Here is a 12,091-nt window from a genome sequence, read left to right as displayed (position 1 = left end):
TCTGCATAATCCTCACTGATTTCCATGCCTTTTGGATATGTTTAATTTGAGGGTTAACTAATTAGAGCTGCTTTTGGCCTCAACTGCCAAGATCACTTCCATACAGAATAGTGGTTGAAAAATTGCATCTGTCTCAGCGATGACTGTGCTACATAAACACTGACTGGGTTGTGAAACCAGAGAAGCCATTCAGCTGTGGATATTTGAAACACCACTCTTATCTTTAACATTCCCAGGGTATTAAGATGATTAACTGGCCAGTGGTCCTTATTCACTGGGAGAAATGTTGTTTTACTGCTAAGACAACTCATTCGATAAAGCCTTGCTTGTATCTGGGGTCCTTCACAGATTTCTAGCCTGAGAACTTCTAACCATGTTTTTTAAAGCTATTGGATTTAACAACCACCAGTATATCTATATACTAGTTACTCTTCAAGGCAGGATATATATATCATATATCTATGCCTATACATTTCAAGACTACTATTTTATATAAGCAAGTTACATGGTTTAGTGTGAGGTGTCCCTGCCCATGGCAGGGGGGTTGGAACTAGAGGATCTTAAGGTCCTTTCCAACACTAACTATTCTATCATTCTATACTGAAATTGTGTACATACAATTCTAACATTTCCTCACTTTGAGATTATTACCTAACATGGGGGAGGAAAAGAAGTTTTGTACATACTTTCTTCAGTTTAAAACCAAACTGAAACTCAAAAGCCTCACCCAGTCTGCTATCACATCAGGTCACAATGACATAACATGTTCAAAAACTAAACTGGAGCCTTCAGACACACTGCATTAATGTTTCCTCTTGAGCAAACTGAGTAGTAATTGGTAACAGCAACAGCCTCATCTTCTAGATAGACACGTCCGGAGAGGGGGAGAGAAATACTACACACCCTGACAATGAATTGTACAACTGCTTTCTAATGCAGGAAACAGCAAGACTTGGGATTCCTATGTTCAAGTTTAAATTCATTAGAAGAATGTTTCCAGTAATCACAGGCACCTTTCCATTTATTCTGCTCCTCCATGCTCTGGCTGCTTCTGCTCTTCTCCTAGCTATCTCCCACCCATCATTTCTGCACTGTTTAACTTCTATACTGTACATTTATAAATATGCTGTATACCCCTTTTACTTCCCCCTCCCACCCAACAGAGACAGACAGAAAACTTTTCATTATGTTTTTTAACAGACATTCCCTGGCAATTTATTATATGTGACAATACAAGCCAATAAAGCAATGGGTCAAATTCAGCCCTGGATTACCTCCCATAAACTCACCGGAATAATGCTGAGAATGAATTTGGCTCCAAGGCTTCTATTAGAGAAGCAGTTGTTAGCATTCACAAGTCATTTACTAAACAAAATGAAAAAGTCATCTAGTAACAGAGGGAGTACAACGGCACAAGGAAACATTTGAACCTGAAACAGATGAAATAAGAAGCAGCCAAGAGCAATAAATTCTTAAGGAAACATAGCTGCCTTTGACTAAGGCCAGACAGACATTTATTGGAAGCCAAGATTAGTAAGCCTTACCACTTATAGTTACGTGATCATCTTTGGAGGCACTCTGCATTTCTTTTAACTGAATCTCTGAGCTCACATCCACTTTCCTTCCAGACAACTGTAAATAGGCTTTGAGAGAGGCAGGTACCTTGACTGTAATTGAACCTGGTATAAATTTAAATGAAAGCTAGTTAGTTTAACATTCACATCCAAGCACAAAACGTACAATTCAGGTAATTTGAATCAAATTGTTTGGTTTGGAGTTTTGGGGGTTTTTGTAAGAGCCTTCACATACTGTAACCTCTTTTTTTGTCTCTGAAAAGATAAATGAAGATAATGCCATTTACCATAACCAGGATACTGCATGTCATACAGTTATCATACAGTTACATGCAGTTGTCATAACTGAACATGAGCCGGCAGTGTGCACGCAGCCCAGAAAGCCAACCGTATCCTGGGCTGCACCAAAAGGAGCGTGACCAGCAGGTTGAAGGAGGTGATCCTGCCCCTCTACTCTGCTCTTGTGAGACCTCACTTGGAGTATTGTGTGCAGTTCTGGTGTCCTCAACATAAAAAGGACATGGAACTGTTGGAACAAGTCCAGAGAAGGGCCACGAGGATGATCAGGGGACTGGAGCACCTCCCGTATGAACACGGGCTGAGACAGTTGGGGCTGTTCAGCCTGGAGAAGAGAAGGCTGCGTGGAGACCTCATAGCAGCCTTCCAGTATCTGAAGGGGGCCTATAGGGATGCTGGGCAGGGACCCTTCATTAGGGATTGTAGTGATAGGACAAGCGGTAACAAGTTAAAACTTAAACAGGGGAAGTTTAGACTGGATATAAGGAGGAAGTTCTTTAAGGGTGGTGAGGCACTGGAACGGGTTGCCCAGGGAAGTTGTGAATGCTCCATCCCTGGCGGTGTTCAAGGCCGGGTTGGACAGAGCCTTGGGTGAGATAGTTTAGGGCGAGATGCCCCTGCCCATGGCAGGGGGGTTGGAACTTGATGATCTTAAGGTCCTTTCCAACCCTAACAATTCTATGATTCTATGTCACATGGAGAAAGCGGTGTCACAGTATTTCATTGGCAGACATGAAAATTAACATTGACATACACTGCTGCTAGCAACAGCTCTTGGTAGAGGATCTTATTATAGGAATGATCAAGGGAAGGAAATCTAATACATCTCACAAGTATTATGACTTCAGCTTCATCTTCTAGTTGCCTATTTACATTCCTGAGCAAGGACAGGGGATCAGATTTGATGATTAATCCATGGCACATTAAGAAGGAATTGCTCCTCTTGAATGATGAGTTGCTGCTTACACACTGTTAATGCAGCAATTGTCTTTGCTTTACTGCCCAGGGCCAGCTGTTCACATCCTTGAACAGATGCAGTCTCAAAAATGACTAACCAGCTTAGACTACATATCACAAAAATGTAAACTACTGACAAAACTGAAGTGTTGGTAACACGAATAATTCTACCCTTGAGGTTAAAACCAGAAATTCTGACTTCTGTTTCTCCTAAATATGTGCTTCTATGCACCTGAAACAGGCTGCCCAAGCGGATTGTGGAGCCTCCCTTTCAGGAGACATTCAAAACCTGCCTGGACACGTTTCTGTGTAACCTGCTCTAGGTCTAAAAAGCCTGACGTAACAACTAGTGGTCAGAAAGCAACCCTAGCTGTGCAATTTAAATTCAGCAGAATCACTTGCCTGTGACAGTCCTGACAAACTACTAACTGTTAGTATAGTTGGGCCTAAATTTTGCTGGAGCCACAAAAGCCTTAGGATAAGAAAGGTCTTCATCGCTGGGTCCTCCTTGGAGAGTTTCTCAGTGATGTGACTCATAAAATCCAACACACATGCAGTTAATTTATCACGAATGGGACATTTTCTACACTGCAGCTGTCAGCAGCTACACTGAATTTACAGGGTAAATGAAAACAGAACTTCATTAACTTTGTCTTTACTAAACTGGGCTGCCAGAAGGGATGTCAGGCAATGTTTTGAAAATAACATTAATTAGCTTTTATGAAATATGTTTGTCTTTCCTACAAACTCAAAGAAATATTAACTTAGCAATAAGTGATCCAAAATGTAACTAAGAAATATATAAAAATAAATTACTTTGCACTAAAGAAACCAGAACAGCTGGTGCAGAAGAATGGCACATAAGTTATTTCAATGCATTTCCTTCATTATTCTGAGTAACTGCTAGGTTTTAACTCAGCACAGACATTGTCTCACAGACAAGAGAAGGGTACCAAATACCATGTTCAATTAAAACACCTGCAGTGCCTGACTTGATGTTAAAGTATAAAAACACTGTAGTGTGTGGGCTTTTTCTTTCAAAACTAAGACTAACAAGATGTATTCAGGGCTTGGTCATTCACAGTATCGTATCTCATGAACAGTAAAACTATGAATCTGACTTTAGGTGTGAGCTTTTACTTAAGAAGTGAAATTCTAGTGAGTAATCAGGAGAAAAAAGGGAAGACTGGGTAGGGCCTTTCATCCTTGTTTTTCTGCCTTCCAATTTCAGGAACAGGACATTCTAACCAGTAAAGGTGGGAAAAAGAAATGTAAATGTGTGTCAGTTGTCACTCTGCACACACACGTATCAGCATCATGGAATAAACTGTGCTCAAGGCAAAGGAAGACTGCATACAAGTCAACTGTGCAGGATTCTGCTGGGTACACTGCCAGGAAAAAAAGCATTGAAAACCACAAATATTCTGTAATCCATATTAAGTACCATTGCCCCTTAGAGTTTAGTTAGTGTATTATCAGTATATACACCTTCTAATAATGAGATAAAACAGAATATAGATAACCAACAATCACAAGCCATGTTGCTTTTCAGACAGACAGAAACAAAAAAACCCTAACCCTTACCCCTTTTTATTTTACATCATAAGCTTGAACAACAACAACAAAAATCTTTGGTTTAGTTTCCTAACCTTTCTGGGATTTCAGATCCACTTTTCTTAACTGACTGACATAAACATCTATCGTCCCATGATGTGTAGAAGCTTTTAGACTTCCATCTGATGAATCTAAGGAAAATAAAATAAATTAGAATCTTGTCTATCGTTCATCCTTTAAAATAAACATTTACCAGAATCTTTCTTTGTATTTGAATTTTGACAGTTCTTCTGTGTTTGAGAAGTAACATATTTACTGAATGTCAGGTTTCTCTTAGAAAAACAGGTTTCTGGGCAAAACTGATCTCCGCAGTCCCCAGCTGTGGCACAGACACATCCCAGGGCCATAGCGCTGCAGCTGCTACTGGACTTGTAGCATCTACAAGGCCACAGTAACACTTGCCTCTTTCTACAAGGATGAGTTTATCTTTGTGTGAAGATCAAGCATAGACTTTGAACACTCAGATCTATTTTAGACGCCGAAAGAGTTCATTTGCTCATTCTCTACACAGGGAGAACTTTACCCATGCAAACAACAAGCAGTTGTGCACTATAACATCTCCTTACAAAGAAGAACTGTGTGTCAGGCTTTGTAAAGGCTCATGCACTACACATATGAATTTTAAATGAATGTTTAAGATAACCATTGCACTTTAATATACATAGGAAACCACCATTTGATCTTTGCCCTAGAACAGAGATGCGTGTATTTTTTTCTGTACCTTGTTAGCTGAAATTTATAACAAAACTCCTTGAAGAAACATTTTTTACCACTAAAAAGCCTTTAAGAAGCCTAAACTGTATACTTGAGAAGTAGCCTTTAATTACTTGCAATGCATTCCAATATTAAATATACAAATTCCTATAAAATTACAGTGAAGTTTCAAAGAGTCAACTTCTCAACTACTGAACAGATCTATAGCTCATAAAAATTACAAAGAAATGATGAAGCAACGCTAGAGAGGCATAAAAAATTAACTATGTACCCAAGCAAACGGCAGTCAGTGAAATATCTTTTTAGATACCATGTTAGAAATGAAAATATCGCCAAGAAATCTTGAAATACTGGTAGAAACTGGTTTTCTTAGCTTCTGGATGTGCACAGAAAAGGAAACAGAGTCAGGCTTTCAGAACTAAAATAACAAAAGCAAACCTGAATGACACTTTCAATTTTAGAAAGTAAAAACATTCATGAAAGAATTAACTTGATGAATCATAACAAGGATATCTAGCATTAACACCTTACCCTTGCCACCCCAGTTTCAACTCTAAGCAAACTCATCTGGTGCTTTTCTGATTCCAGATCTCAAGCACAGATGTTGAAGATCAGTGTGTCATATACAACAGTAAAAACATGGAAAAAAGGATTATTACTATCCAACAGCTAAAACTGATTTCTTTGGAAAGGAAAGTAATTAAAAAGTAATTAAGAAGTAGCCAATCCATATTTAGTCAGCTGAGAAGCTGAGAGACTGTCTTTGCCTAAAAAGAACACAGTGACAACTAGAACTGAGTGTTTCTGCCATCTCAACAGATTTTATGTTGAAGCAGCTGTGCTACAAGTCTGAAGAAAAAAACCCCAAACATTAACTCTTCATTAAATGAAAATTAATGAACTGGAAAAAAGGTTTTCCTTGTGTGACAATGAAACCTTTTATTGATCACTTTTAAAAAGGTTGTTCATGGTAAATTTGAAAGGTAAAGTCATTAAAACAGCAACATCTGATATGAATCAACATTTTTGAGTATTTTTAGTAGTGATAGCTTGACATGTTCTTCTAAAAGCTACTTCTGCAGATATTCCTAAACAAATTTAAAAGCCAATCTCAGAGCATCCACATAATCTCAACAGAGGTTTTTTTTTGGCAATGGGAAATATTCAGACCCCGACTCTTCTGCTATAAACAAAACATGCAATTAGTTCTTTTATCTGCACTAGGAAGAAAGAAGAGTCCCCAGTGATAGGACAGAGACCCTCTGAAGGCAGAACAACTGCTAACATTCAGTACACTGCCACCAGCTGATGGTGCTCTGCAGGGACCAGTGTTTATTCAGCAAATCCTTCTTCCCACTGTTCACATGCAAAAGCAGCCCTTGTGAGATTCTTCACAGTGGAAAGATGCCTTTTGCAAACCTAGCAGCCCCACTGCAAGACAGAAAAAAGCGTTCTTCTCTAGATTTTTAGTTTATATGTATATAAAAATACAATAAATGTAAATATTTATATACATATCAGTTATTCTTTAGCAAGAGACTGAATTCTGTTTGCAGAAGGCACAAACAAATAAAGGATGCAGGAAGACGGAGTAGGTACAGGTTCACCAAGGCACAGATTTACCTGTAAAGTGAAGAAAAAAAAACAAACCAAAAAACAAAAAAACAAACCAAGAACAAAACCACCCCAAACCTCCCCCCCAAAAACAAATAAACCCACAAAAACCAAAGAAAAACAACTCTGAGGACAAGCAGAATGCCTTTCCATTGGGGAACACTGTTTTGGGAGGATGACATGCCAGATTTCAACTCCCAGATTGTACCACTAAATAGAATGCTTCATAAGACAGAAGAAATGTAAGAACCTTGGCAGCATTAACCAAACACTAAAGCTGACAATACCTGCCTAACTTTGATCTATGGAGATAAAGTGTATTTTACAGAAACAACTGAATATGAGTTATGGAGAGAATTTTATGGATGATTATTAAATACAAATGTTAAGAATGCCAAAAGACAAGTTGCTCATCACTTCTGCAAATCTATTAATGATGACGCTTAAATTTTGTGTCTAACTCCAAACAAATGAGAAGGGGGGGAAAGAGAAATGGATTAAAAACAGCAAAGATGAGGTTATGTAAGAAAAAGGGCCAAATTTAAATAAAATACTTCCATAAGAAAAATTACCCTATATTAAGTAACACAGTCTGGTAGGATAAAATGCATAACTTAAATATAAAGGAGACAATACATATTTTACAGTTATGACAGAACAAACCTAGGGCAATTTATCTTTAATAATATACCCAGTGTTAGCTGAGAACAATGTGAATAACTGAAGTCAAAAACAAGGAAAAGAGCATACAGTTTGAATTCAGGCTTTGCTAAGGACTGACGGCTCAAGGGGAAATGAACCGTTCTACTGGGAATGGAACAGATGGTCACTCTTGAGCAACTTCAGCTATTTGAGAATTTACTAGCACAGGAAGAGAAAAAAAGCATTGAAGCAAGATGCCCTTGACAAGCTTTTGTTAAGCTTTATGAAAAATAAATACAGCCTGAAAAATAAGACCTAAGCCACATCACTTGAGAAAGACTATGCAATTAAAGATCACTGGAAAGTCCACAAGGGTGACTAAACTGAACATCCTTTGCAACATTTCGTATCTCTTCTTCCTTCATTTTATGAAGTACTGATGAAAGGATTAAAAAGTGATCTTTCCTTAAATCTAAGCAAAAACATATTTACTTTTCCTAATAGCACATAACAACTGACCTTCCTCTTGTTAAAAATCGGTGACAAAACTGGTTTTCAACAGGAAAACACAAAATATTATGATGCAGTTAAAGACAGAAAAAAATGTAAGATTCTAACGAATCTGAAGTGGGAGGAAGATTTAATTCCTACTTAACTGGCTGCCTAGTATAATGTGTTGATAAAGAGTGGTTAATTTTCTCATATTAGAACAATCTTCTAAAGCCATCACATGAAAAATGAGAAACCGAAATGTATGTTAAATAGACTAATTTCACATACCACTAAATTATCATTAGCAGTCCTTACCACACTCATCATCCTGGCAAAACAAATGATGTAACACAGAAAGCAAATGAATCTCTCATGAAAACAACTCCTTTGCTAACTAAATTGTCTAGATGATCCTTTTATTGCTAAATGATCCAATTTCTACCTTGATTTTAAAGTTGTATCTGTTGGTTTTAAAGGCCATAGTCTTTTCTGGGTAACTTACTCTGTTCTGAAAAAAATCACTATATGCCTCAATGCCGCATCATAATACAACATGCCAAGTACATCTTCCCCTTGATAAGCCTCTGACCTACTACACATCATAAGGGATCTTCCTCGAGTATCTATCCATGCTGTCCACATGTATCCACAGACTATCACTCTGTGTTAACCATTTCTGCAAACCACTTAGCTGTATGTCTCTACTTTTTCCTTGCCAGAATAAGTCCCTGCTGCCCATAAGCTGGTTAAGAACAATCTTCCCCTCCAAAACAACCACCATAAGCTCTGTGATTTCTGACTACAGAAGATTCATTTCTACAATGAATAACTGGGATAAATGTAAATAATCCAGTAAGGAAAAGCCATGGGTTTTGGAGCTGGTAGGGGAAAATTTGTCTTGGCAGCAAAGTAGAGAATACATAATTAGACCATACCAATAACACTGAGAAATAAGCAAACTCTAGCAGGACCAAACATGAGCCAGCAGTGTGCCCTGGCACAAAAGAAGTCAAATAGTATCCTTGGCAGTATTAACTGAAGCATGGCCAGTTATTACGCAGTTATTAAGGGGAGGGATTATGCCGCTCTACTCAGCACTTATTACACTACACCTAGAACACAGCATCCAGTGTTGGGGCTCCCAAAAGAGGACAGGCATCAATAAACTGGAGTAAATCCAGCAGAGAAGCATCAACATAGGCAGGCTATGGAACACCCCACTCCTCAGCCTCTCCTGATAGGGAAGGGCTTGCCCAGCCTGGAGAACAGATTGCTTCAGGACCTGACAGCAGCCCCCTGATATCTGCAAGGAGGTGATCAAGAATACAAAGCCAGACTCCTCAGAGTGGTGCATGATGAGAGCATGGCAGACCAAAAATCTATTGAAAAAAAGAGAGCTTTAGTTTGGATAGAAGGAATAATCTTTTCAACCCTGAAGACAACCAAGCAGTTTGTCAGAGTGGCTGTACAGTCTCCATCCTTGGAGATTTTCCAAACCATGGGATAAAGTCCTGAGCAACCTCACAGCTTACATGGCTTTGAGCAAGAGGCTGGGGATTAGAGACTGCTTGATTAAGGGAGCTGAACACGATGACCTCTAGAAGTCCCTTCCAACCTCAAACATTCTATGTTTCTGCAACTTCCTGAGGTCTCTTCCAACCCGAGTTTTCCTATGAATTTACTGAATAAAAACTTAGAAGATTAAGCTAGTTCTAAACACGAAGTACTCAGTTACTCTTTGTAAGATAATTCAGATTTATAATGACTAGTTTAAATAGCAACTTAGAATCACAGAATGGTTTGGGTTAGAAAGGACCTGAAGATCATCTAGTTCCAATCCCCCTAGCCATGGGCTGGAATACCACACACCAAACCGTTTCACCCAAGACTCTGTCCAACCTGGCACCTTCAACACTGCCAGGGATGGAGCAATCACAACTTAAACTAGAAGTAAAAATAGCTCTGGTTGTTTCAAACTATGAAGTCATTCAAAGTCCACAGAACATCTGATACAAGTAGGAAGCTTCTAATACAGGGTTGGAAAACAATGTCAGTGACTAATAACACCAAAATAAAGTAAAAATATTCTATGAATAATAACAAAAGCAGAAGATTAGAGAAGAGCACTGGTTTCCTTTTTTTAATGCAGAATTTTACAAGCATAAGAAACTGTCAAGCAAGCAGCTTATAGTTTCCCTAAAACATTTTGAAGAAAAAGAAAATCCATCACTCTCAAGTTTGACTTGTAAATAAATCTTTCAAAAGCAAAGGATACATCCCCAAACTGATTTTTTCTCCAAACTGATAAAATTCTATCTCCAGTGAAGTAAATAACCACATCCCTATGAAAACCCAGCCAAGGAAGTTGGAAGATTTTGTTTTGTTCTTCCTATTTCTATCAAAAAAGTCCCTGTCAGGTCTCCTGACAATCAACAAGCTACCTTGTAGCATGTGTTTGTCATATACAAAAACCTTCCACTTAAAACTTTACATTTTCTTTTTCAAGTTTAGAGTTGAACCACTGAATGTTAGAAGTCTTTTATCTTTGGAAAAAAACATAAAAATCTAAAGTATGTTTAATGCTCTTCAGGAAAAGATTAAGTCTAACTAGTGCTTTCAGTACTGAAACTCAAATTTATTCAACTCTTAGATGTGTCTTAATATTTAAGTGGAACCTGGTTAATTAAGGAAAATTATTACCATGCAGTTGACAGAAAAAGCTATCTCCTGTGGTAAGAAACCTTTATTTAAACACTCTTCATACTCTGAGTTTATTTAAAAGAAAGAAAAACAGACTAGCAAGCTTAATTTAATTCTGTGGTTTAATGACTAACTCATAAGAACGTGTATCGCATTCATTTTCCAGGAAAGTTAATATAGAATGCTCAGAAACATAAGAAGAGTTGTAACAGTACAGATTGTCCCTGCACAGTGGTCAATGAGTGACTATGGTTACTACCATTAGCAGAAGCCTTTGAGATTTGGACCCATAATCAATTTATTTACAGAATGGGAAATCCTTCTTCTTATATTCAGGAGTCACTGAGCCTTGTCTATGATCGTTACTTCAATTTTCTGTCATAGAAATAACCAGGATTTGAGTTTTTTACTTTTGTGTTGAGGTACTACAAAAATGCAACTGATACAATAGGTACCATAATTGATAACTCCTACTTATCCTGTTGTATATCCTGCTCAAGTTCCCGAAAGAAAATTTATGAGCCATTATTATTTCTGAAGGGAAAACAAAGATCAGTAGAATAGTTTGGAGACTATTACTATTATCTCAAGCTTCCCCTCCTCAAATATGTAACACATCAATGATCAGTGCTTTGTGATATAAAAATCAAACACAGCCAGTCATCGATATCAACGAATGCAAGAGAACTAGGCTAAAGGCAAAATTATTGCATTTCTTGTGTCCTTTTAGTTACTGTTTTCTTGTGTCTTTTTATCACATCTTAATCTAGAAGATGGCACCTAGATTCAGTGTGATTTGCGCAAAGCCCAGTAAGTACCATGGTATCAGATGTGAGACAGTTTGAGTTGCCCAACTGCAAAAGGCTGACAGCGAAGTTTGGAAAGAATCTCCTTCAGCTGCACAGCTATCAGTGCTATTGAAAATAGGACAGAAACATCTGTAAGGAATTGCCTCTTTACTTTCCCTGTGAACATTTGGCTTTTAAAAAGGAGAAGGAAAGAGGGAGAAAAAGAGGTATCTCTAAGAGAAGGCAGAACCTACCTACTGTAATACTCCCAGTTTTGGTCTGAAGGCTGGTGTTACCTATTAAGAAGAGAAGGAAAAAACATTAAAAGCATATTTAACTGCTTTCTGAAATTGTAACAAAGGCTAAAGTAATGGGGACCTATACAAGGGCATTGCAGTTGTAGTAGTATCTCTCATTTGCATATAGAAGCAAAATAGCACACACCAGATATATTGCTTGAATATTATTGCTTTACAAACAAAAAATCTCAACACATGTGGGTAACAGTGAATTGATTCCAGATGAGAAAAACACTGAGTAAAGCTTAAAGACACAGACTGGATGCAAGAAAGAAAAGCAGAGATGCACTGTGAGGCTAAAGCACAGTATTTTTGTATTTTATTTTGGGCCAAATTTTTGCATGTTTCTCTGATGCCTGCGACAGCACTATGGATGATTTAAATAGCTCAACAGGATTAG

At 37.9% G+C, this 12,091-nt stretch overlaps 1 protein-coding gene across 1 annotated transcript in view; it reads right to left on the bottom strand.

The window, feature by feature from the left end:
• FAM185A (family with sequence similarity 185 member A) overlaps positions 1 to 12,091 on the bottom strand; it is a gene marked incomplete at its 5' end in the record, with an annotated part of 40,213 nt that overhangs the window by 7,415 nt on the left and 20,707 nt on the right. The window contains 3 exons of the mRNA XM_057417780.1: positions 1,545 to 1,679; positions 4,478 to 4,573; positions 11,647 to 11,688. Coding sequence (XP_057273763.1) covers positions 1,545 to 1,679; positions 4,478 to 4,573; positions 11,647 to 11,688 — 273 coding nt within the window. The remainder of the gene's footprint in view (positions 1 to 1,544; positions 1,680 to 4,477; positions 4,574 to 11,646; positions 11,689 to 12,091) is intronic.

This window comes from Pezoporus wallicus, unplaced genomic scaffold (assembly GCF_028554395.1).
Source record: "Pezoporus wallicus isolate ANWC-B61680 ecotype Strahan unplaced genomic scaffold, APGP_CSIRO_Pwel_v1 contig_5542, whole genome shotgun sequence".
Taxonomy (NCBI): Eukaryota; Metazoa; Chordata; class Aves; order Psittaciformes; family Psittacidae; genus Pezoporus; species Pezoporus wallicus.
Note: the sequence above shows the minus strand (reverse complement) of the source record. Positions and strands in the feature narration are given on the sequence as shown.